At 55.9% G+C, this 22722-nt stretch overlaps 9 protein-coding genes across 9 annotated transcripts; 5 read left to right on the forward strand and 4 right to left on the reverse strand.

The window, feature by feature from the left end:
* Nucleotides 1–8: 8 nt before the first annotated feature.
* Nucleotides 9–1153, reverse strand: B0H18DRAFT_202273 (WD40-repeat-containing domain protein). Its single transcript, XM_048037093.1, has 4 exons — nt 1102–1153; nt 389–1049; nt 202–334; nt 9–143 (listed from the first exon to the last, which is right to left on the reverse strand). Exons 2-4 carry the CDS (start codon nt 954–956, stop codon nt 89–91), a joined length of 756 nt encoding a protein of 251 aa, XP_047900666.1. The 5' UTR covers nt 957–1049; nt 1102–1153; the 3' UTR covers nt 9–88.
* Nucleotides 1154–1738: 585 nt separating this feature from the next.
* B0H18DRAFT_971295 (uncharacterized protein) lies at nt 1739–3574 on the reverse strand. The gene is made up of 9 exons (XM_048043780.1): nt 3083–3574; nt 2971–3025; nt 2676–2912; nt 2376–2618; nt 2255–2316; nt 2107–2153; nt 1962–2049; nt 1839–1907; nt 1739–1788 (listed from the first exon to the last, which is right to left on the reverse strand). The coding sequence occupies exons 1-7, from the start codon at nt 3433–3435 to the stop codon at nt 2033–2035; spliced, it is 1014 nt and encodes a 337-aa protein (XP_047900667.1). The 5' UTR covers nt 3436–3574; the 3' UTR covers nt 1739–1788; nt 1839–1907; nt 1962–2032.
* Nucleotides 3575–5616: 2042 nt separating this feature from the next.
* On the forward strand, nt 5617–7879 carry B0H18DRAFT_1206398 (FAD-binding domain-containing protein; the record flags this gene model as incomplete). The annotated part of the gene is made up of 7 exons (XM_048036172.1): nt 5617–5646; nt 5933–6383; nt 6445–6544; nt 6597–7074; nt 7117–7414; nt 7468–7551; nt 7605–7879. The coding sequence occupies 7 exons, from the start codon at nt 5617–5619 to the stop codon at nt 7766–7768; spliced, it is 1605 nt and encodes a 534-aa protein (XP_047900668.1). The 3' UTR covers nt 7769–7879.
* A 103-nt stretch (nt 7880–7982) lies between these two features.
* Nucleotides 7983–10181, forward strand: B0H18DRAFT_971309 (uncharacterized protein). Its single transcript, XM_048043781.1, has 7 exons — nt 7983–8007; nt 8062–8157; nt 8214–8486; nt 8623–8840; nt 8896–9016; nt 9069–9724; nt 9782–10181. The coding sequence occupies exons 1-7, from the start codon at nt 8005–8007 to the stop codon at nt 10068–10070; spliced, it is 1656 nt and encodes a 551-aa protein (XP_047900669.1). The 5' UTR covers nt 7983–8004; the 3' UTR covers nt 10071–10181.
* A 109-nt stretch (nt 10182–10290) lies between these two features.
* On the reverse strand, nt 10291–11927 carry B0H18DRAFT_971318 (Pkinase-domain-containing protein). The gene is made up of 5 exons (XM_048043782.1): nt 11378–11927; nt 11038–11322; nt 10619–10975; nt 10498–10563; nt 10291–10444 (listed from the first exon to the last, which is right to left on the reverse strand). Exons 1-5 carry the CDS (start codon nt 11872–11874, stop codon nt 10366–10368), a joined length of 1284 nt encoding a protein of 427 aa, XP_047900670.1. The 5' UTR covers nt 11875–11927; the 3' UTR covers nt 10291–10365.
* A 131-nt stretch (nt 11928–12058) lies between these two features.
* On the reverse strand, nt 12059–14042 carry B0H18DRAFT_971320 (uncharacterized protein). The gene is made up of 2 exons (XM_048043783.1): nt 12399–14042; nt 12059–12336 (listed from the first exon to the last, which is right to left on the reverse strand). Exon 1 carries the CDS (start codon nt 13850–13852, stop codon nt 12401–12403), a length of 1452 nt encoding a protein of 483 aa, XP_047900671.1. The 5' UTR covers nt 13853–14042; the 3' UTR covers nt 12059–12336; nt 12399–12400.
* Nucleotides 14043–15232: 1190 nt separating this feature from the next.
* Nucleotides 15233–16936, forward strand: B0H18DRAFT_202469 (uncharacterized protein). The gene is made up of 8 exons (XM_048037094.1): nt 15233–15398; nt 15467–15643; nt 15698–15775; nt 15837–15902; nt 15970–16110; nt 16168–16184; nt 16244–16514; nt 16564–16936. Exons 1-8 carry the CDS (start codon nt 15264–15266, stop codon nt 16819–16821), a joined length of 1143 nt encoding a protein of 380 aa, XP_047900672.1. The 5' UTR covers nt 15233–15263; the 3' UTR covers nt 16822–16936.
* A 360-nt stretch (nt 16937–17296) lies between these two features.
* On the forward strand, nt 17297–19466 carry B0H18DRAFT_867425 (cytochrome P450; the record flags this gene model as incomplete). Its single annotated transcript, XM_048039862.1, has 11 exons — nt 17297–17489; nt 17544–17868; nt 17932–18080; nt 18136–18251; nt 18302–18421; nt 18545–18761; nt 18800–18881; nt 18932–19057; nt 19114–19124; nt 19189–19318; nt 19379–19466. The coding sequence occupies 11 exons, from the start codon at nt 17297–17299 to the stop codon at nt 19464–19466; spliced, it is 1557 nt and encodes a 518-aa protein (XP_047900673.1).
* Nucleotides 19467–20466: 1000 nt separating this feature from the next.
* On the forward strand, nt 20467–22614 carry B0H18DRAFT_1113403 (cytochrome P450; the record flags this gene model as incomplete). The annotated part of the gene is made up of 12 exons (XM_048032946.1): nt 20467–20659; nt 20712–21036; nt 21095–21243; nt 21305–21420; nt 21469–21574; nt 21633–21646; nt 21696–21885; nt 21950–22019; nt 22073–22198; nt 22256–22266; nt 22332–22461; nt 22527–22614. 12 exons carry the CDS (start codon nt 20467–20469, stop codon nt 22612–22614), a joined length of 1518 nt encoding a protein of 505 aa, XP_047900674.1.
* Between the last annotated feature and the right edge of the window lie 108 nt (nt 22615–22722).

Here is a 22722-nt window from a genome sequence, read left to right on the forward strand (position 1 = left end):
CTGACTATGGTATGACCACGAAACCGCTCCTTCCTCGAGATACAAATGATACAAGACACCGGACGACGTCGACGCGCACGTCTCTCGATTATGAGGGTCTCCCTGGGCGGTCGAAGATGGTGACCTTGCCTGACATCTCCCCTCTGAGAACGAGAAGCTGTCAGGATCCGTCAATTGAAGGACGATAATTTGGGGACTCACGTCACAAGAGGCATCTCATTCGCAGAGACGTCTCCGAGGGAGAAGTGCCCCAAATCGTGTTCGCACCGCGCAATAGGCAGGCCGTTGTTCGGATCGTTATCAGCCAGCCGGACGTCCCACAGTCGAACGCAGCCTACGGGACAATCAGCCACAACGCTGCATATCAGAGTGAGGACGCATTGCTCACCGTCAGAGCCGCCGGTGACGAGCCCCAAGCCTGCCGGGTGTCCCTCTACCCACTGCGCCTCCACGACGCCGTACACGTCCTTCGTGTACGCGAGCACGTTGCCCGGGTCGTGCGTGAACGCGTGCAGCTTCCCGCGGCCCAGGAACCGCGCGTCGTACACGTCCGTCGTGTTGTCGTCCCGCGCGAGCGCGAGGTACACGCCGTCCGGGCTGAATTTCATCGACGTCACGCTCTGCTGGAAGGTGTCCAGCTGGAGCGTGTGCGCAGGCCGTGTGTTGAGGCGCTGGCCGTCGAACAGGTAGAGCGTGTGTGCGCGCTTGGCGGGTTTGGTCGCAATGGCCACGAAGGTGCCTGCCGTGCACGAGGCGTCAGGAGAGGGAGGCACTACGAGGTTAGCTGACGTACCTGCTGGGTGCACGGCGATGGAGTCCCCGGCTTCCTGGATCTCCATGGTGCATACCACACGCGCGGTGGTGACGTCGAACACCTTGTGCGTACCGGCGTATGCCTTCTCCGCCTTCGTCATGGACGAAGCGAACAGCTTGTCCGACAGCGACCCGTACCCCATGCGATGTCGCCCGTTTCGTCAGTGTTCTTCCGTGAAAGTCGAAGGTGGCTCTTTATTTGGGTCTCCCCCTCATCTCGAAGCAGGTAGACGGATCTATAGAAGAATGAGGAAGGTTCTGTGTCGTTGGGAACCTGTATTTACTTACCCGTCGTGGGCACCCATGGCCAAGAGCGGGTCGCCGGGTTTGAACAAGAGCTTGCCCATGGTGCAGTCGTATTGCTCTGTAACATGTCTCATCAATGGAGGAGATCAGACAAGGCTCGAATGCCGTTACCCGTGTGAAGCAGTCCGCGGGGCTCTTCTTCTTTCTCTTCGCCTGCTCCGCCTTCGCCTTGACCTCCCTCGCCTTGACCTTGACCTGCTTCGCCTTCACCTTCATTTTCATTGGCATCGTCTTCAGGTAACTCTTCGCAGTCCCAAATGCGTACCGTGCGATCATTCGCGCTGGAAACTATCCGAGTGGGACTAGAAGGAAGACGCGAATGACTGAGCTGGGCCGGAACTGATGCACGACTGAGTACAAACGTACAAGGCGGGGTTAAACTGTACGTCCTGAACTCCGTAGTGCTTCTCCGCTGCATTGAGTGACGACGATAACGGTAAGTCTCAACAGCACGAATGAAGCTCACTCACCAGGATTGAGCGATCTGGACACGGCGTCCGCGTCGTAGCCGTCCAGCACCCGCTGATGGGCATGTAGTGTGTACTCTGTCTCACGGGATCAGCATCAGCCACTTCCTTGAGTTCGATATTGCCCTACGTTTTCCCTCATACCACACCGAGAGCGTGCCTTCCCGGTTGTACGGATCGATAGTGGACAGCTCGAGCGGATCTATCGATTGTCAGCTAAATCGTTCGTAGATTGAGCAGGTGGTGGCTTGCCTTCGTCCCCACCAGAAGCCGCGCTCGCAATAGCGATAATCCCGTTTTTCTGTACAATGCGGTTGACAGCTTGATTGTGGGCGTCAGGATACATGATACCCCGTTGCAGCCACGATTGCTTACCGCCGGGCGCGTGCGCGAGATTCATTACTGGCTGGAGGCCGCGAAGGATCGCGAAGTTGTCCGTACGACGCCTACGATACCCATGTAACTGCCAAACGCATCAGCCTCGTCCCTGCCTACAAATCTGATGCGTGGGCATGCGTACCGATGTCCAGATATATGACTGCCCGTAGTAATCTTGGGCTGTGGGCACTGTAGTACGCTCAGCTGCGCTGATCTTCCCTCGTAACTGACGCCTCCGACTGATGTCTGGGACAGCCAGCGGTTGGGAAGAGACGGACATCGACGCCAACCTAGTGTATAGTTCTTCATCGTCCCACTCGCGCGATTGTTCGTGCGGCAGCGCTGGTGACCACTGTAGGACACGAAAAGGATCAGAGTCCGTGCCACTGTGGCACGAGTGGCGAGACTGACATTAGCACTCCTGTTGAGATTGAGCGCGTCATGGAGAACGGCGTAGTCATCTTCGGAGTCGTATGCCTTGTCGTCTTCATCTCCTCGTGCTGGGGAAGAGCCAGAAGGTAGGAATTCCGGGAAGTCTTGGTCCAACCACGTCTCCCATCCAGGTGTGGTCACGGTGAGTGACCGAGTGTCGCGCGTATGTTCCTGTTCGTTGGAGATGGATTGTCTGGCAGGGCTCTCTGTCGTACGTGCTCTCTACAATGCGGGGTACCCATATCAGAGCGGTACACCGTTGAAACAAGCACAACCTACCTTGACTTCTCGTTCGTCTTCGCTCGAGTCACCCACATAGATTACGTCCTGAGGTATTGCGGCCGAGGGCGAACGTTGAGTCGACCGGGTGCGTTTCGGTGAACGGATTGGCATCAATGGGAGTGACTGGCGCTGCTGCGTCCGGCGCTTCTCTTCCTTCTTACGCCGTTTGCTCGTCCCGGGTATCGTGAACTCTCCGGGAGTGGCACGTTTGGCGCGAGCAGACGGGGAAGTAGGCTATCGAACAGAATGTGATATTCAGCGCGCATTCGAGCATTGACAGGGTTGATCGCACCCTGATTATGAGTTTCGGCTGTACATGGACTGCCGCCGGTGCATTGACAAGTGTCTAGCAAGGTACGACATAAGATTGCTCGTCCATGATGAACCGAATACAGCATACTCACTTGTCCGACAGCTGTGTGCTCGTGCTGGCTTGCGACATGCTCAAGCTCCGGGGCGCCGAAGAAGTCGAAGTGGTCGACGGCCCGGCCGCACTACTAGATGCGCGCTCGTCTTCGCCGTCCGAGGAGACTAAATCGATGATGTCTGGTTTTTTATTTGTATTCTGCTTGATATTTTGCTTGACCGGTGGCGGAGGATAATTCGAATAGTCTTGCGTGTTGAGGTAGCCACAGTACACGAGCCCGTCTTCCTCGAGCTTGGTGCTGTGGACCACGCTCTTCGCGAGGTCGACGCGGTGGAACCCGACGTATTGGACCTCGTCGTCGTCGGGTTGAGGGCGTTTCTGGGCTGGCATGTATTTTGCGGCGAGATGCAGGATGGAAGACGAGCACAAGAGACGAGTGAAATTGCCGAACCGAAGTCGTTGTTCGTATACGGACCCTGACACCCAATGGAAAACGCATCTGCTGGGAGATGCGCTGAGCTGCTCGGAGCTGCGCGCGTCGTCGAAAACTGCCCGAATCTGCTCCGAGCTGCTGACGGCTTACAGCAAAGTCACCAAATGACAGCTTCTTAGCGAGTTAACTCATCGTCGTTAGAGCTTAGAGCTTAATGTCTTTTGCCTCTGAGCTGGGGCTGTAGCCTATCAATATTGCTGTCGAGTCTGCCGTGGACGTCCCCTTGCGTTAAGTACTTACGGCGACACTGCGCGATGCGCATTATAAGCTAACATTCCCGCCCGCTCTGGTATGACGTAATCTCTTCGCAGCAACGACCGTCGTCGTCGTCGTCTTCCTGCCCCTCTCTCTCATGCTCTTACCACCATCACCTAGTGCTCAATTGCCCGCCGCTTGTCTACTGCTCGCCCGCCGTGCGCTTGCCTGCTCACTTCTTCATTTGTCTGCACACTTGTCTGCCTGCTCGCCCTCCGGTATGCCTGTCTCATTCGCCTACGCGTCTTTTCGCTTGCCCATGCATATTTTTCACTTTCCACGCGCGTTCTTGCCTGTCCGCACGTCTCATTCACACATTACATAGCTGGCCATCCACTCGCCCGTTCGTTCCCTAACTGGCTGACTCGCCCACCCGCTTATCCACCTGTCGGTACTATGACTCGCGGGACCCGTGCACATCGCCGTAAGGATCGCTGGCGCGCCGAGCGACGCGATCTCACGCCCGCCCGCCCACTCTCGTCTTCTGCCTGATCTTGCCTGGCCACGCTCACAGTGTTGTTCACCACTCGCCCGGCGCCGCGCTCAATCACGCCGTCGTGCCACACAGGCATAGCAAACTAGGCGCGTCAAGCGTGGGGCACGCAAGAATGCCGGTTTGACCGCGAACGCATCATAAGTGCGTCTCAAGACACACTTGGATGGACGGGAAAGGCCCAGGGACGCGTCAAAAGCGTCCGCGTTTGGGAACACAATGGATGGGCAAGCATGGTGCGTACACCAATTTCCGAGTGTGCAGCAGACAAACTGTCTGCTCGCCTGGTTCCTCATTGAAGTCATTCGCCTCGTTGCCCGCCCGCCCGCTCGTCCGCCCTCTCTCCTGCTTTCCCGCTCGCTCTCCAGCTTGCCAACTCTCTCGCTCACTTGCTGACTCGCCCACCCGTCGACTTGCACGCTTACTCGCCTGCCCGTTCTCTCAAGTGTACCCGTCTCTTGCCCATTCTCTTACCTGGTGCCTCCCGCTCGTGCGCCCGCCCGCTCTCTCCCCCGTTCTCTCTCGCTCGCGTGCCCACTCTCTCCCGCGGTCTCTCTTGCCTGCGCACCCGGTCCCCTGCCTAGCCCATCACACCCGTTCTGCCTCGCGCACCTGTACTCCCTTGTGCACACATTTGTTCCTCGTTGATTGTGTCTGCTCCGCAGTGGTCACTCCCTTGGTCTTGCTTGTTTGCTGCCCACTGCTGCTCGCCTGCGTGCTTGTTGTCCGCTCGCCCTGCCTGCCCATTCACTTGCTCGCCTCAGTCGCTCACGCATCTTCTCACTGATCACGGCATTGCAAGGAGAACAAGGTGCGTAGGCAGTGAGCCGGCAGTTAAGCCTGAGGAACATACACACAAGTTGCGCAAGGCTCTCGATGTCCCCGACTTCAAGACAATAATGCGTATGTTTCAGATTGTGTATGGTAGGACTCGGCACTCGTAACACTCACATTCTGCCAATACCTACAGGAGTCGTCAAGTCCACGAAGGTGACGAAATGAAGCGCAGCAGCCAAGAAATGTCGGCGAGCGGCGGGCGCGTGTGAGTGAGACGAAGGCGTGAAACGGGTGCAAGTGCGGTATGCAGGGTGCGGGCGGGCGTGGTACGTAGGAAGCGGGTGGGCGTAGTGTGCAGGTGGTGTGTGGGGTGGTTGGGCGGGAGCGCGTGGGCGCGGTATGCGGGCGTCGGGCGTGGCATGCGGGTGGTACGCAGGGTGTGGGCGCGCGGGCGCGGTATCCAGGGCGCGGGCGGCGCAGGACGCGGGCAATGTATACACGATAATTGTATTATTTTTCTGGCAGCTAGTGCAATACAGGAGCATCTAGCAATATGCCCGGATCTGCTCCCAGCTGCATACACGTAATTTTCACCCTCAGAGCAGCTCCGAGCATCTTGAAAAATGCAAAAAGTCCGGATTTCATGCTCCAGGCTGCTCGGAGCTGCTCGCAGATGTCCTTTTGACAGCGGCCCCACCGAGCAGCTCCGAGCATCTCAGAGCATCTCCCAGCAGATGCGTTTTTCACTGGGCCTGACAGACGGAGTTCGCGGCACGACTCCGGGGACGCGGACGCGTTGAGATCTCGATCGGGGCACGTGGGGTAATACTACGCCAAGCGTGACCTCACCTGTCTGTCGGCTTTTACAGCTGCTCGCTGCTGCCACTACCCTGCCAGTCGTCGCGCAGCATGTACCGCTCGTCCCACCTCGCCCGCCGCCTCGCGTCGCGGCCCGCCCCCGCCGCTGCACCCGCTCCCTCTCCCAGCTCAACTCCGTCACAGAGGCCGACCTCGCGCACTTCTCCCAGATCCTGCCCCCGACCGCCATCCTCTCTACGCTCTCCTCCACCCCCGCCGCCGACCTCGAGCCATTCAACAATGACTGGATGAATAAGTACCACGGCCGCTCCACCACCGTCCTCCGCCCGCATACGACCCAGCAAGTTAGCGCAATCGTCAAGCACTGCAACGAGCGCCGCATAGGCATCGTACCCCAGGGCGGGAACACGGGCCTCGTCGGCGGCGGCGTGCCCGTCAAGGACGAGCTCGTGCTTAGCTTGGGAAACATGAGCAGCGTAAGGGGTTTCGATGATGCGTCGGGTGTGTGCGCGGTTCTCCGCTTGTTGGGAGGTGCGGGGACTTAGATCGGTTCTGCGTGCAGGTATCCTGGTGGCGGACGCGGGGTGTATCCTACAGTCATTATCTGATTTTCTCCTTCCTCACGACCACATCGTGCCGCTTGACCTTGGGGCAAAGGGCAGGTACGTTGAGCTGAAAGTAGCCCATACAACGTACTAAAGGCGTGCTCTCCAGCTGCCAGATCGGTGGTAACGTCTCGACAAACGCAGGCGGTCTCCGCCTACTGCGATACGGTTCGCTGCATGGGTCCGTCCTCGGGCTCGAGGTAGTCCTTCCGGACGGCACGATCCTCGACCAGCTGACCAGCCTGCGGAAAGACAACACCGGCTACGACCTGAAACAGCTCTTCATCGGCGCAGAAGGCACCCTCGGCGTCGTCACCGGTGTCTCCATCCTCACCGCGGCTGCGCCGCAAGCGTCGAACAACATGATGCTCGCGCTTCCGGCCTTTAGCAACGTCCTGCCGCTGTACAAGGAGGTGAAGCGGCAGTTGGCGGAGATCCTATCGGCGTTCGAGTTCATTGACCGGAGGGCCTACGACTTGGCCGTGAAGCACGGACAGGGGAGGGCGCTGGACGAGGCAGACGTGGAGGGCGCGGACTGCTTCGTGCTCGTAGAGACGAGCGGGAGCAACCGAGAGCACGACGAGCAGGTAAGTCCTTCGCGTGTACAGACCTGAGCGACTGATCCGAAGGACACCGCCGCGCAGAAACTCAACAAGCTTCTCGAAGACCTGATGGAGCAGGAACCCTCACTCATCAACACAGGAGTGCTCGCGACGTCCCCCGCGCAATTCTCTTCGCTCTGGGCAATCCGCGAGGGCTTGACCGAGGCTGTGGGCAAGGAGGGCAAGGCGTACAAGTACGACATCTCGGTGCCGCAGGTTAAGTTCAAGGAGGTTCTTGACATCACGAGGGATCATTTGGCGTCGAAGGGCTTGATGCATGACGAGGCGGTGAAGCACGTCGTTGGGTACGGTCATGTGGGCGATGGTTAGTGTTCCTGGGGCCGACGCGGGGCGGTGTTGCTGATGATTGACTCAAAGGTAACCTGCACCTGAACGTCGTTGCGAACGCGTATACGCCGGAGATCGAGGCTGCGCTTGAGCCCTTCGTGTATGAGCTCGTCGGTGAGTACCCCTTTCCCACATCTGATACAGCCCATTTTTGACGCGATGCGCAGCCAAGTACCAAGGTTCGATATCGGCGGAGCACGGCATCGGTGTGATGAAGACGCACGCGCTGCCATACTCGAAGAACGCGGTGAGCATCGAGTGGATGAAGAGGGTCAAAAACCTGTTCGACCCGAATGGGATCATGAACCCCGGGAAGGTGCTGGAGTTGTAGGGTGTTCTGGTCTTCACGGTTGTAGCGGTATCGGTCGCATGTACTGTTAGTCTTTTGGCATGTACATATTTTTGCATAGCTGTTGTGTATGCATACTGCTTTTGCACGGTATTTCACTCGATGACAACAGACGCCGGGCAGATCGCGTGACGTGTGTGGCTGGGCGGTAGCCAGGACCCTAACCTGATGGGGCGAAGGGAAACTCTAACCCCCTCCCAAGGTTATCCATCCCCGCCATGGTCAGTCCCGCCGCCAGTCCCCCGTCCGCCCGCGCTGACCTGCCCCGTCCACAGCCCATCTTCCAGGACAGCACCGGGCTCGCCACCAAGTTCTTCATCCAGAAGGACATCCCGCACGAGATCCAGGCCGACGTCTGCGAGACCATCGCTGTCCGTCTCTCTTCCTCTCTTCTGTGTGCGTCCCTTTTCTGAACGGCCTCTGGTAGACACTCGGCGGCAGGGTGGAGGCGAAGGTGCCGCGCGCCGGGTACATCCTCATCCAGCCTGGGACCGCCGAGGAGGAACGCCTCCGTCTCTGCTGGGCGAGCCCCGACCGCCCCGACCGCTACTTCGTGCCCTACACCTTCGTCGAGGCGTGCAAGATACATGGCATACTCTTGAAGCAGATTTTCATACACGACGGGCAGCCGATAAGGATGCACATCGACTCCAGCATCGCGAACGTCAACGTGCGGGCCACATTGAGTGCGCGCATCATGGTGAGTCGCCGTCCCCTCTGTCTATCTTGCTGCTCCTCGAGACGGGCGCGACGCCCTCTCGTCGAGCCTCTGCGTGTGCACCGGTCTGCCCGCGCTGTCGGGGCACGTTGCGCTGATCACACGCGCGTTCCCACAGCACTCCGGTGGCGATCCCACCGCCTCCGCCCAGTCCGCACGCGTCATCCTCGCCGACCCGAACACGGACATCTTCCACCACCTCGTCAAGACGTACCAGGGCGAGTCCGACAAGTACGTCGAGTCCTACCTGTGGGTGAAACGGTGCATCGAGAAGGGCCAGGTCATCTACACCCCTGTGATCTACAAGAACCCCGGCGGACGCCGGCCTGGCGAAGAGTGAGCATTAACGCGTGTGTCGTGGCGCGAACAAGCTGACGGGAGCGTCGTACAGGCGGACTCAGTTTTCGGACGACGATGAGGAGCACCTGTGCGATTGGATCGCAGCCAAGATTCCGTACAAAAAGACGGGCGGCAGGACGGGAAACAGGCTGTATCAACAACTCTGCGAAATGGTGCGTCCCTCGATTCGCCCCCCTCCCGCAGTCACTGACGTCTGCCACCCAGGCGAGCGACCCAGAGTACGCCTGGGTGACGCGGCACACCTGGCAGTCCTGGCGCGAACGCTACAAGAAGAACGCCGCGCGGCTCGACGCGAAGATCTCCGAAATCGTCGAGCAGAAGAAGCCCGCGCACGGCGCGAAGGGCCAGTACGGCTACGTCCGTGCGCCCGAGGAGAAGCCGCGGCGCATCCGGATCAAGAAGGGGTCGCCGAGCAGCTTCAACGCGGGCGGCAGCGGCGCGGCGGGGCCCTCGAGCGTGTCGTCGGACATGCAGGAGCTGGAAAACTTCCCGCCCGTCCCGATGCCCGTCGTCCCCGGCGTGCTCGCCGCCGTCCCCCACGGCCCTGGGCAGGGCTACAACGCCCATATGAACATGAACATGAACATGCACATGAACGGGATGCACGGGATGCCGGGGATGATGTACCCTGGGGGCCCACCGCCCGGGCCCCCGCCGATGGGCATGCAGGGCAACCCGCCGATGGCGGCGCTGACCCCGGAGACGGCGCGCCAGCACGCGACGGAGGAAGAGATGGAGGACGACGAGAGCGAGTGGCAGATCCGCGTCGGCGACGCGAACGCGCCCCAGCCTGCGTGGGCGAAGCGGAAGCAGGAGGCGGAGGGCTCGGACCATGGAGGGAGCAAGAGGCAGCGCACGAGGTGCGTGTCTTGTCTGTCTGACTGTCGTGCTCGTTTGCTGACGATGGAGCTGGGTAGCGGGAGTCCGCCACAGCAGCTAGAGCCCGGGCCTGCGCCGCCTGACGCGCTCGCCCAGCAGGCTGGATCTGCTGCGCCGGCAGAGCAAGCTCAAGATATACCTGAGGGAGCACGAGTGGACTCGCCATGCGTCGACCCGAGTCTGAGTGTGAACGACATCGCACATGAGTTCCGATTCACACTGGAGGAAGTGGAGGAGTACTACGCGAAATACCAGGACATCGCTCGCACGAGAGCACGCTTCAGGAAGATGCGAGACGTCCTTGCTGCTCTCGAAGACGACGACTAGTTCAATTTTGCCTCTCATAAGCGTACATCCTGCCCCAGGCTTGCAATTTCTTGAATGTTGTTTGTTGTATATTACTGCATATTCCACATATATCCGAACACTTTTGGTGGAGCGTTGTGTCTCGACAGTGTTGGGCTTAACAGTCGACAAGTCGTCTTACGGTACCAGCTAGTGTTGGGTATTGGAAACCCTAGACTTGCTGCCATAGCGGAACAACCGCTGGAGATGTATTCAAACACTTCATATAACCGCTACCCGAATCAAGCCTGCTAAGTTACAAACGGACGAGCGAGTGTTATGGGTCGACTTCCGTAAGTAACTTATAGTCCGCCGCGCGAACGGGAGCCGATGGACTTTCGTAAGGCTTGCGGCGCCTGCGAAGGTCTGCGTGAGCGTGTTGGCCTCTTCAAGAGTAACAAACACTTACTTCTCTCCAGCGGCAGCGGATGGGAACGAGCTGAAGAGATCAGGGTGCTTCGGGAATGGAGACTCACTGCACAGAATATGACTCGAAGCTGCACAACTAGCGGCACACGACAGCCACGCACCTGAAGTACGGATGCTTCAGCGCGTCCACGGCAGATATCCGCATCTCCGGGTCGTACGTCAACAAGCGCGACATCAGGTCGATGCCCGCCGCAGTGATGTACTGGAACTTCTGGCGCAGCTGCGGCGGCTGTGGCGGCGGCAGCGTGATCGACTTCGCGAGCGGGAGGGTGTGGTAGTCCGGCCACGAATGCGTCGTCGGCGGCCCGAGGAGCTTGAAGACCATCGACAGCAGCTCGATCTCGCCCTTCGCCTGGAAGAGCGGCTCCTTCAGAAGCAGTTCAGCAAAGATGCACCCCACGGACCACATGTCGATGGCCGTGGAGTACGTCGTGGCACCGAGGAGGATCTCGGGCGCGCTGCGTCGGGACGGGGAGGGTGATAGTGTTGTACACGGCCGGAGAGGCAGTTGCAGACTTACCGGTACCAGAGTGTCACGACGAGCTGCGTCAGGCCCCCGACGCCGACTGGGTCTCCGTAGCGGCGGGCGAGCCCAAAGTCGGCGACCTTGATGGTGCCACGGTTGTTCATGAGCAGGTTGCTCGTCTTCAGGTCTCGATGGAGGATCCAACGCTCGTGGCAGTGGGCAACTGCAGAGAGCAGCTGTAGCAACAGAGTCTTGATTTCGGATTGCAGGAAGGGCGCAGGCATCGTGGTGAGGAGCGTCTTGAGGTCGTGCTCAATAAAGTCCATCACGATGAAAACCCTCCATGGCATTGCTCAGATGGTCTACGGCGGTACACGACGTATCTGACACGTACTGTGTCAATGTATCTCCCACCACCACTTCTCGTATCCCCACCACGTTCTCGTGCTTGCACACCATGAGCGAGTTGATTTCCCGCAAGGCGGTGATCGGGAACCCGTTCTTTTCCTCATCCAGCTTGAGCTTCTTCAGAGCTACAATGTCTCCTGTCTCCTTGTCCCTCGCACGGAAGACGACGCCATACGAGCCCTCCTCGATCGAGTTGAGCCTCTCGTAGCAATACACCGAGCGAGACGGCATCAGCGGTGGGTGCAATGTCCGAGGAGGTACGTAGATGCTATGCGGTGGTCGCTGGTGCGCTGGTGCTGCTCGTCGTGGCCCGACAGGTGTACCTGCAGAGAGCTGCTCCGGTGCGGGCGATACCTTCGCTGATCTTGTCTTCGACCGACGCTTGAGGGGCTGGTGCACTTGCTCGAGCTGGGCAGTCTCGTCTTCAGTGTCCCAGCGAGAGCGCTTTCGGGATGGTGTGGATGGACCTGCGCTGTCCGTCATGAGATTGCAAGGGGATGTCTAACGTCGAGTGAAGTGCGTTCAAGCGTTCAAGTTCAAGTTTGGTGTAAGCAACTCGGAGTTGCAGGAAGGCGCCCGAGCAGGTGACGGGCGCTTGTAATCATTTGAAGAGTGAAGCAGGTTGCACTAGGTTGCACTGTTCCAACTCGAAATCGGAACGGCTACAGGCTACACTTCCAGAATATACGAGCTATCGCACTGTAGGAACCAATATATATTGCTTCATTTGAATGAGTGCTTGATACACCCGAGCCGTCCCCGCAGAAGTCAATACCTACATCGCGTCAATGCCTCGGAGTCGCGACGTCCCGCGTCCGTCGACATCGAGCTAATGATTAATCGATTATGCGCGGGGCCGATCCCGTGCTATAGGGTCCCTTGCCCCCCAGGCTCGTGCGGACGCAGCAGAAGCGCTAGCACGGCGACTGGGGTGTAGGTACTAACCTATTCGAACTCTTGTAAGCGCGTATCCGAGTCGCAACCTAATACAAGTACAAAGAACTTACCTCTACCGGTGCAGGTATTCCGTCGTACGCCATTCCTCCCGCTCGTGGGTAGAATGCATCCAGGTCTCGCCATCAGGATAGATCACGCCCGTTGTACGTGTGCCGCGAAATTGCATCTGCAGAATTTTGCAGAATTTCTGCGGCAGATCCTGTCTCGACGTCGTCACCGTAATCGACAGTTGGATATTGCGCAGCGGGCATCCGACTGCTTTCCTCGCCTCCGCGAGAGCAGCGACTTCACATAGGAGGTCGTGACCGTGCGCACCGGATAAAATGAGACACTCCAAAGCAGGCAGCAAGGCTCCTGCTGGCGTAGAATGCCCGGCGCGAAGTTCGCGTACGAATGCGACGACATCAGGACCACTGAAAACGAGGTGCCGGATACAAGGGAATGCGGCGACAAAATGGCGTAGGCGTTTGAGGACAAGTGACGGATTATTTGTCGAGATAGCATGGATTTCGAGCCCGAGCCATCGTAATCGAGGAAGCCTCGCAACGACAGGAGTTAAAGCCGTGGTTCCTTCGAAGCAGTCGCCCAGGACATCCACACCATCGACATGCAGGTCCTCGACCTGCAACCTTTCCAGCTCGGGAGCCTCTAGAAGCTGTAGAAACTGGACAAAGCATCTTGCGCCACTGATTCGTAAACCTCGAAGTGAAGAGAAACGAAGGGGGCTCCTAGTGTTTTCGCCCTCGTGCCAGTCCGCAGTGCACTGGTCGACAAATGCCAGGTGTGTGAGACCTGCGGCAACCGCAGCAAGCAGTCGGACGTCCTTCGTCATGCAGGGGCCTGCGATAACTGAGAATTCGCGCATGGAGAATGCGTTATCAAGGTTCGACGAGGACAAGCTGCAACCCCGAAGTTCGATCCGCTGCAGCGAAGGTGCTCCTCCTCTGAAGATGTCCAACACCGGAGGGACGTGCCAGTCGTCCTTGGAACTCCTATACCCATCCAAGCATATGATCTCCAGGCTTTCGAGCCTTGGGACGGCCAATTTGGCAAGACCACCTCGAATTGTGGTGAACGGCCCTGACGTTGAAGGCGCCACAATACGTAGCCCGCACCAACGCTTGTGTTCCGCGACGATCACGTACAGCAGCGTCTCGAGGTTGTCTGAGGATTCTAAGTCTGAATCGCGAAGCGTCAGGTGAAAGTCAAGGCAGGGAGGAGCCGATCCTTCGGAATTAATAAGATTCTGGGACGTCGCTCGCGCCACCAATAGTCGTACGAAGTCCATAGGCATCCTGCACGAGAGCCGCAACGTGGTCCATAGAAGTGGATATTGAAGCGCCACATCCCTCCACCTCCGACAGGCACTAGACACCAGGAACTGCGAGGGAAGCTTGCACGAACACTCTTCGCCTCGTAGTCGCAGCGGCGCCATACGGCATTTCTTGCAGTCATCAATCCTCGTCGCAAAGAGGAAGATGCGCAGCATGATCTCGACGGGCATGGCATGGATGTGAGTGTGTATCGCATATCGCCTAGTCTAACAAGCATGTCAGTCGGGCACTTGTCAAGACCAGTCCTACATGGCGACGCCACAAGCTGGCAACTCACCAGGTTCGCCACCTTCAAGGCGACTCGTCTGAAGGTAAGCATGTTGCTGGATACTTCCGGGCATCATGTGGTGCCTCTCTTATAAATCCGAGAACCCGTACAGAAGGGGGTGACTGTGTGCACTAGAGTCGCACTAACGCGAGAACAATCATTAGATGGCCTACCTGCGCCCAGACGACTGGATAAAATCCTATCAAGAGGCAGCACGCATGACATCGCCCCTGTTTCACGCCTTCAGATATGCTCGAGAACATGCGATATGAGTAGCCGAAGTTGTTTGGGTTCTACAAGGAAGCTGTCCACAGATACGATGCGTGTTTGACCGGCCGCCTTCCGCTGACGACGTCCATCTGGAAGAGGTTGGGACCCCTCGACGAGACACCTGTTACCGAGCGGCCCAGAGTTACACATTGGCCTAAAAAGGGAGGTTAATGAAGAGGTATTCCGGTAGCAGTGTGATCTGTTATGCGTCTTCGTTAATGTTGAAGACTAGAAATGAGGACTTTAGTGGGCTTCAGTCCATGTATGTACGTGACAAGCTTCAGAATCCGACGCCGACGCGTCGCTTCACGGTCACATGATACCGTCTGCACTGAGTCCGAGCGGCAAGCCTGCTGCTTGCCAACTCCGAGTCGTCATGATCACTCAGTTTCACCGTCGCACCGACTCCAATGGCCCCACTGGAAGCTCACGTAATATACCGACCCTCTCTCAGTGCTTCAACGTTCAGCGTTCAGGGTCTGGTTCACTTCTTAAGCCCTCACAAACTTACTCGTCAAAACCATGCATGATACCACGACGCGGATTCACCGTTCAAACGTTCAACATTCAGCCTCTTAGCCTGTTTCCCCCCCCATGCCCAGGAATCAACCTCTATTCAAAGCTACCGGGCACTCGAGCACCCTGGCTTCCATCTAAGTTACCATCGGTGTCGGCTCCAGTTGATGTTCGACTCACAAGAGAACTGCGATGTCCTGAACTCAAAGTATCTTATCTAAGGTTACGAGACTCTCGGAAGTTGCTCCTCTCTCCACAACAAAACAGGCAGCGGTCAGCCGACGAAGATACTGTACACCCAGTGACCGCACGTTCCCTCCGCTTCAGGCGAGACCCTGACCGGACCTCGTCCTCGCGCTAGATCCACTGCGTGTAAGTACGTACATTCAGCCTATCGTGTCTAAGCTTCCGTACATCTACTCACGAGGGACCTCTGCGACGTCCAGCACGTGTGATAAGGTTGGTGACAACTAGGTTTGTCGCAGTTGCGTAGTGCCCCTCTAACACGACCTTTCGACAGAGCCATCATGTCGACCAAGGCTACCAGTGGCCAAGATACGGAGCAGGCATCATCGCTCACCAACGAAGTTGTCTTAGCAATGGCCAATGAGTTGAAGCGGCTGCGACAGCAACTGAACGAGCGCGACAAGGATAAGCCAGAGGTTAGTTCGCATGCTCCACTTCCCCCGTTGTCGGTCCCTCCATGTACTGATTCTGAAACATTGTGCAGGGCGACCGCGTAGCTGAGACGCGAGACCTTCAAAAGGAGAATGAACGGATTCAACGCGAATTGACTGTCAAAAGTTCGCATGGACTCTCAGAGCAGACACATGCGTCGACGTACGACTCACTTCGGCATCAGCTTGACGAGGTGCTGCAGGCACGAGATGAAGAATTGAATTTACATGTAGGTCAGACAGCTATTTGGTGAAGGTTCAGCTCAGTTCATTGCTCTCGCCAGGCAGAAGTAGTGAGAGGTATGAAGGCAGAGATAGCCACTTTGAGGAATCACTATGAAGAGTTCAAGGCGTCTCTCAAGGTGAATAATTCATCTCGATATATTCGATAGCTTGTCTAGGCCTGACACACTGCCTTCCAAGGTCGGCCATGGGCTCACCGGGAATGAACGTCACGACCCAGGAGTACTTCCGGCTGTATCAAATGCTGTAAGTAGGCTCATATGCACACGGCACTGTTCACACGTTGACGATGATCGTGACAATGTATTGGCAGGAAACCGTTAACGAGACGAAGTTCAGCCCGTATAACTTCCTCGAGCTTCAGGATGGTCGCGGGGGTCACGGGAGTGAGCGACCGCCTCTCTGCATCTATGACAGCCCTCCCGGCTTGAACCTCTGGGCAGCCGTGCGCAAGGCAAGCACATCAGACTCCGCTCGCGACTCGATGGCTGACATGGTTTTGAATGTACAGGAGCTCTCGGACCCATCGTATGTATTGTGAACTTGGGCCGTTTCGTTTCACACAACAGCTGACATCGTTATACTAGTGTCCTTGATGGAATTCTGCACGTAAACCCGGACAGCATCATCTGGCATCATGATGGAGACAAACGCTGTCTGTTGCTGTATGCATCGCAGCGCTTTAGCTTGTGCGACAAGGGTGCATGGAAGTCCGAGGGATGTATACTGACCCTTGGAAGAGGCGACACGCGAGAGCTGGTCTGCAAATCAGAGAAGGCTTGGTCATATTGCGGCCAATATAACTGCGTTGACGTTTCCGATATATCCGAGGAGGATTTGCGCTCTCTTCATCCGCGGGTGCGTCCTTTTGCTATCTGTATGCGCATCTCAGCCTAACAAACCCCAGCATACTCTTATGAATGCGATCGCGCAGCGAACGACATCCTCGAGCACCAAAGGTGGGCAACCAACACATGTTGGGAAGCTGGTGCGAGAGATGTACCGCAGCGGGGCCCTCACCGTCCGATGCTATGGTATGGAATTGCTTAAGCGAGATGAGGCCCTCGACAACGCATTGGAGAAATGTGCGATCCGCCGCGCCGACAAGAAGCGTACCTCGGACGATGGAGAGGAAGGTTCTCGCAAGAAGCAGAAATCATTGTGACTTGAACGGCTGTCGTGCGCGGGCATTGTGGAGACACATGTCCATACCTTTCTACAATGGGATACCGTCTTACCTCGTTCAAGGCACGTTGTCAGAGATCAGTGTGGAGTATGGAGATGATTGACGAAACAAGTAGATCGGTGAATGGCTGCGTCTCGCTTTGCCTGTACAAACACTCACGCTTGACCATTTACAGATATATCGCTGCTAGACCAACTGCCTCGTGTGTAAGCATTTTGTTAGAAAGTGTTGCGATGGCATGCCATTGTTCTTTTAGGTGTGTCGTCTTATCTCGTGTTCTCGTCGAGCGAGCCTCTCGGTGCATCGTACCGATTCGTACGAGAGCCCTCGGCCCCTGATCCAATTGAACCTCCGCATGGGTCTATACCACTGAAATATATATGAAGCACAGTCGAATGTACAGTATCTGCCTCTCGTCAGCGGCGGCCCCAATACCTCAGGCTCACGTCCATCAATGGCTACACTCACGGGCGTTGTCACGTTAGCCTTCGTTCTTTTCGTTTGCATCATAGTGCGGTTGACCTCGAATCGACGCCGGCGAGGACGCATACCTCCGGGTCCATGGGGATGGCCTTTCATTGGAAATGCCCTCGACGTGCCGAATGCTTATGCGTGGAAGGCCTTCGCGAAATGGAGCAAAAACTGGGGTGGGTACCTTCTTACAACACTGACGACTTGAAAGCTCTGACACTTCAGCATAGGGGACATCATGATGCTTAATCTGCTCGGGCAGAGAGTGATGATCCTGAACTCCCCGAGTCTTGCCTTCGAGCTACTCGACAAGAAGAGTGCAGTATACTCGGGCAGGCCGGCATTCCCCGTGATCACCGAAATAATGGGCTGGGAACGTGAAACTGCCCTGCGTCCCTATGGCCCGGCGTTGAAAGAGCTTCGTAAACTTATCACGCAGACGATAGGCAATCGTACCGCCCTACTCGGCTTGTCAACCAGTCTTGAACACGAAGCTCTCGACTTCCTGTGTCGTGTTATGTCCGACCCCAAGACATTGAGAAGACAAGTAGATCGGTGAGTGCTGCGTTGTTCCGCTTTGCCGGTGCAAACACTCAAGTACTCACGACTGGCTCGCAGATATACAACTGCCTCGATTCTGCGTATCACATATGGCTACAATATCAAAGAAGATGGCGATGAGCTAGTCAACGTCGTCAAGCGCGCAGTGGAGACTTTAAGCCTCGCCAGTGCGCCCGGAGCTTACTTAGCGGATGTCTTTCCAATATGTATGTAAGCCGTCACTCAGTCCCACGAGGCACGTTGCCGATACACATTTTCCAGTAACGAGGATCCCCGCTTGGTTCCCTGGAGCAGGATGGAAGAGACAAGCACAGGCGTGGCGCGTACACCACACGATGATGTACGAGCTTCCATTTAAATACTCCAAGCAACAATTGGTATCAAATACACTTTTCTTTTTCTGTGACAATACTAAAACCAGAATCAGCAAGCCGGCACATTAGAGCCTTGCTTTGTGTCCAAGCATTTGGAAGACTGTGACGACCCAGAGCGCGAAGCCTTGATTGCTGATGCAGCTTCCTCAATATTCGCAGGTATGTGGGCCACCGTGATTGATTACCCATTACTGCCATGCGCTCATTCAAAAAATTGTTAGGCAGCGCTAATACGGTGGGTGACCAAACGCATGTACTGTTGGGCTTCCCCAGTTACATATGCGTTCGATGAGCAGACGATAGGGGCAATCCTCGCCTTCTTCCTAGCTATGACGTGCTTCCCCGAGAAACAGAAGAAGGTTCAAGACGAGATCGACAACATTATTGGAAACGATAGGCTTCCCTGTGTGACTGATCTAGACCGACTACCTAATGTAAAAGCACTTTGTTGGGAGGTGCTGCGATGGCACGCCATCTTTCCTTTAGGCAAGTCTACTCATCCTATCAATGTCGGTAGAGCAACGAAGTCCGAGACTAATCACCGAACGCAGGCGCCCCTCATAGACTCACAGAAGACGATGTACATGCGGGCTATTTCATCCCTAAGGGAACGACTGTCTTCACCAATATTTGGTCCGTCATATTCATCCTTGTCAATACGTAACGTACTGACCACTGCTTAGGGCTATGCTTCGTGACCATCGTCTATACTCGAAGCCCGAAGAATTCAATCCAGACAGATTTGTTCCTTCAGATGGCTCTGAGCCAGAATATGATCCCCGTCAGATATGTTTCGGGTTTGGCAGACGGTCAGTACATGAACACCATTAGTCGGCTCCATCCTCAGCTACTGATATTCACCCAGTATATGTCCAGGTTTGTCTCTATATAAAGATGCTGCAACTTGAATCGTGCGTTGCATGCTGACCTGAATTGACAGGCATGCAGTTCGCTGAGATGTCACTATCCCTCGTTGTGGCCATGACACTCTCTGTCTTCAACATCTCGAAGCCGGTCGTCAATGGCAAGGTTGTAGAACCCTCGCTGCAGTTTGCTGCGAATCTTATCAGGTGTGCTCGTAACCTCAGTCTGTCGCCGCTCAGCGAGCTCATCTACCGGTCGCCCGTCAGCCACCCGCTCCCCTTCGAATGCGATATTCGGCCACGATCAGCCAAAGCTGCAGCTCTGCTATCCTCCGCCCTCGACGGTCGTGCTTGAGTGGGATCTGCTGCAGCGGATGTTCGTTTAGGAAGAAGCAGACTGAAAATACATCGAAGTCCAAGAAAGAATACCAATGCAGCGTAGCTTACGTATGTTTCTTCACGCACTCATGGTGCCTCAGAAAGGGTCGACTTTTGTACAATAAGTTGGATACGTTGTCATGAATGACCAGCCTTCTTGGAGTGCTACTCACCTCTGCTCTTTCGGCGCGAGGCACATGACCTTGTCGACACGCGCTCCTGATATCCCACCAAGCCCTTGAGATCAATACCAAGACTGCCATGCGCTTGTAAGCTAGGCAAAGCTTGCGCACCCAACTTTCACATCGGAGTGAGTGCATGAAACCCAATGCGCATGGCAACCAGCATACACGATCAACAGACAGTCGAATCGAACTTGGGAGTACATGGGGAACGGAACGCACTCGAGATCCACGCCACACCTCCAGCAACCTCACAAACCGATGGTTGCGCTCTTCTGACAGCGACACATACATATAGCGACTTTGGTTTCAAGTTCGTCGAGCGCCGAATCTCTGCTTGACGCGGAGTGGAGGAGCAGGCTGTGACACACACATGCCCATGACCCTCAATTCGTCGCTATACCGTAGTACACCATCCATTATCACAACGTCGGTCAGTACTCAATGTGCCTTACCTGGGATAGCTCTACTAGATTCCCTGCTGCGCAGGCGATGGATCGCGGCCGCTAACATCCTAGACAAGTTAACAGCATCCGCCGAACCAAATGCGTCAGAGACATCGGTAACCGTCAAGCCCGTTTAGCCCGAGTTGCAAGTACCTTGTCGATGGAAATGGTATCTTGTATCCAAACAGCGACAATACGACTGAATGGAGCTGTCGTTCCAATGACGCTCGGTATGGTGTCCCTTCGCAACTGACTCTCGTTCGAGTGACACCTGAGCGCCATCGGTCTATACTTAACAGCAAGCTGCACGGTCGACCATCAAGCTCAATACCCCATGTCCATTACTGCAATGCCTACATGCATAGGTGTCGTCGATATCTCGGCCTTCATTCTACTCATTTGCATCATAGCGCGTTTGAATTCAAGTCGAGCGCGAGGATACCTACCGCCAGGTCCACCCGGGTGGCCTCTGATCGGGAATGCGCTCGACGTGCCAAAGACGGGTGCGTGGAAGACCTTCGCGAAATGGAGTGATGAATGGGGTAAGTCCTTCTCTGCAGCCGAGGCTACAGATTGTCTGACGCTTGACTGCAGGAGACATCATGACGCTTAATTTGCTCGGACAGACTGTACTAGTTCTGAACTCCTCGAACGTTGCCTTTGAGCTCCTCGACAAGAAAAGTGCAATTTACTCGGACAGACCGAGACAACCAGTGATCACCGAGATAATGGGGTGGGAACGCACCATCGGCCTGCGTCGTTATAGTCCGACATTGAAAGCACTTCGCAAGCTTGTCGCTCAGAAGATCGGCACCCGTACCGCTCTGCAGGATTTGTCAATCCACCTTGAACGCGAAGCTCTCAGCTTCCTATGGCGTATTATGTCTGATCCCAAGACATTGGCAAAACAAGTAGATCGGTGAGCGGCTGCGGCGCGCATATGTCAACCGTCAACGCTCACACTCGGCTATTCGCAGATACACCACTGCTTCAATTCTGCGCATCACATATGGTTATGGCATCAAAGAAGACAACGATGAGCTAGTCAATGTCGTCAAGCGTGCCATGGATACTTTTTCCATTGCCGCTGCACCGGGAGCTTACTTGGCGGATATCTTTCCAATAAGTACGTCCGCTGTTGAATCTCACGACGTACTTATTCCACATTTATCGAACTTCTCTCTCAGTGACAAGAATCCCCGCTTGGTTCCCTGGTGCAGGATGGAAGAGACAAGCACAAACGTGGAGCACATACTTCACAATGATGCGTGAACTGCCGCTCAAGTACTCCAAGGAACAGTTGGTACTGGGCACGTGTAGCTCCCCGTGGCAGAACTGACCTCGAAGACAGCAAGCCGGCACATTGGAACCTTGCTTCGTGTCCGAATATCTAGACGGCAATGACAATCTAGAGCGCGAAAACTTGATCGCTGACGCCGCTACCTCGCTATATGCCGGTATGTGGGCTTCCCTAACCACGCCAATTTCTACTGACCGATGTCTATGACGCGCCAGCCGGTGCTGATACGGTGGGTGGTCATCAGAACGTGTGGCTCATCATCTCACTGCAGTGTGCAGTCAGTGGGTGCAATACTCGCCTTTTTCTTGGCTATGATGTGCTATCCCGAGAAACAAAAGAAAGCTCAGGACGAGATCGACAGCATCATCGGAAACGATAAGCTTCCCAGTGTGGCTGATCTAGACCGACTACCTTACGTGAAAGCACTATGTTGGGAGGTGTTGCGATGGCATGCCATTGCTCCTTTAGGTGAGTCAACTTCTCTTAGAAGACAACATCGTCTGGTACTGATTACCACAGGAGCACCTCATAGACTCACAGAAGATGATGTATGTGCGGGCTATTTTGTCCCCAAGGGTTACGATCGTTTTTGCCAACATTTGGTCTGTCTTCACTACTTTTGCCCGTGTCAAATGTCTTGCTGAACGCTGAGTAGGGCTATACTCCGCGATCGTCGTCTATACTCAAATCCTGAAGAATTTAATCCAGACAGATTTGTACCTTCTGATGGTTACGAGCCGGAATATGACCCTCGTCAGATATGTTTCGGGTTTGGTAGACGGTCAGTATAACCCGTTGATCATGTCTGTGTCCTCACCTAATACTGACAATGACGAAGTAAATGTCCGGGTATGTCAACGCAAAGACACCATTGTCACCGTGACATACTGATGATCTCACTGCACTGTTGACAGGCATGCAGTTGGCTCAGATGTCACTGTCCCTGGTTGTGGCCACGACCCTATCTGTCTTCAACATTTCGAAGCCAAGCGTCAATGGCAAGGTTGTAGAGCCCTTGGTGCAGTTCACTGCGAACCCGATCAGGTGCACAGTGCTCGTGTCTTCGCTCTGTCGCCGCTCTGCGAGCTGATCTACCGATCGTCCGTCAGCCATCCGCTCCCTTTCGAATGCGATATCCTGCCGCGATCAGACAAGGCTATGGCTCTGCTGTCTTCAGCGTTCGGTAGTCCTGTCTAAGTTGGCTGCGGCGGATGGTCACTGGGACACGGTTGGGACACGGGCGCGAAGGATCGTATCGGATGCATCCCATCGCGATGTTCACGAGACGATACTGGTTGCGTGATG

The sequence above is a fragment of the Fomitopsis serialis genome, assembly GCF_022376445.1.
Source record: "Fomitopsis serialis strain Sig1Antser10 chromosome Unknown B0H18scaffold_2, whole genome shotgun sequence".
NCBI classification, from domain to species: Eukaryota; Fungi; Basidiomycota; class Agaricomycetes; order Polyporales; family Fomitopsidaceae; genus Fomitopsis; species Fomitopsis serialis.

Coding starts and splice junctions, on each gene's coding strand:
- B0H18DRAFT_971295 (XM_048043780.1), bottom strand. CDS start 3,435: ATGCCAGCCCAGAAACGCCCTCAACCCGACGACGACGAGGTCCAATAC. Junction 3,026..3,082: donor AGCACACAGCTGTCGGACAA/GTGAGTATGCTG, acceptor CGTACCTTGCTA/GACACTTGTCAATGCACCGG. Junction 2,317..2,375: donor ATCTCAACAGGAGTGCTAAT/GTCAGTCTCGCC, acceptor CGTGTCCTACAG/TGGTCACCAGCGCTGCCGCA.
- B0H18DRAFT_202469 (XM_048037094.1), top strand. CDS start 15,264: ATGTCGACCAAGGCTACCAGTGGCCAAGATACGGAGCAGGCATCATCG. Junction 15,644..15,697: donor ATGAAGAATTGAATTTACAT/GTAGGTCAGACA, acceptor TGCTCTCGCCAG/GCAGAAGTAGTGAGAGGTAT. Junction 15,903..15,969: donor TTCCGGCTGTATCAAATGCT/GTAAGTAGGCTC, acceptor ATGTATTGGCAG/GAAACCGTTAACGAGACGAA.
- B0H18DRAFT_971309 (XM_048043781.1), top strand. Junction 8,487..8,622: donor CATTGAGTGCGCGCATCATG/GTGAGTCGCCGT, acceptor GCGTTCCCACAG/CACTCCGGTGGCGATCCCAC. Junction 8,841..8,895: donor GGACGCCGGCCTGGCGAAGA/GTGAGCATTAAC, acceptor AGCGTCGTACAG/GCGGACTCAGTTTTCGGACG.
- B0H18DRAFT_202273 (XM_048037093.1), bottom strand. CDS start 956: ATGGGGTACGGGTCGCTGTCGGACAAGCTGTTCGCTTCGTCCATGACG. Junction 335..388: donor CGTCACCGGCGGCTCTGACG/GTGAGCAATGCG, acceptor ATTGTCCCGTAG/GCTGCGTTCGACTGTGGGAC. Junction 144..201: donor AATGAGATGCCTCTTGTGAC/GTGAGTCCCCAA, acceptor TCTCGTTCTCAG/AGGGGAGATGTCAGGCAAGG.
- B0H18DRAFT_971320 (XM_048043783.1), bottom strand. CDS start 13,852: ATGCCCGTCGAGATCATGCTGCGCATCTTCCTCTTTGCGACGAGGATT.
- B0H18DRAFT_971318 (XM_048043782.1), bottom strand. CDS start 11,874: ATGACGGACAGCGCAGGTCCATCCACACCATCCCGAAAGCGCTCTCGC. Junction 11,323..11,377: donor GTGGGAGATACATTGACACA/GTACGTGTCAGA, acceptor AATGCCATGGAG/GGTTTTCATCGTGATGGACT. Junction 10,564..10,618: donor CTGAAGCATCCGTACTTCAG/GTGCGTGGCTGT, acceptor TATTCTGTGCAG/TGAGTCTCCATTCCCGAAGC.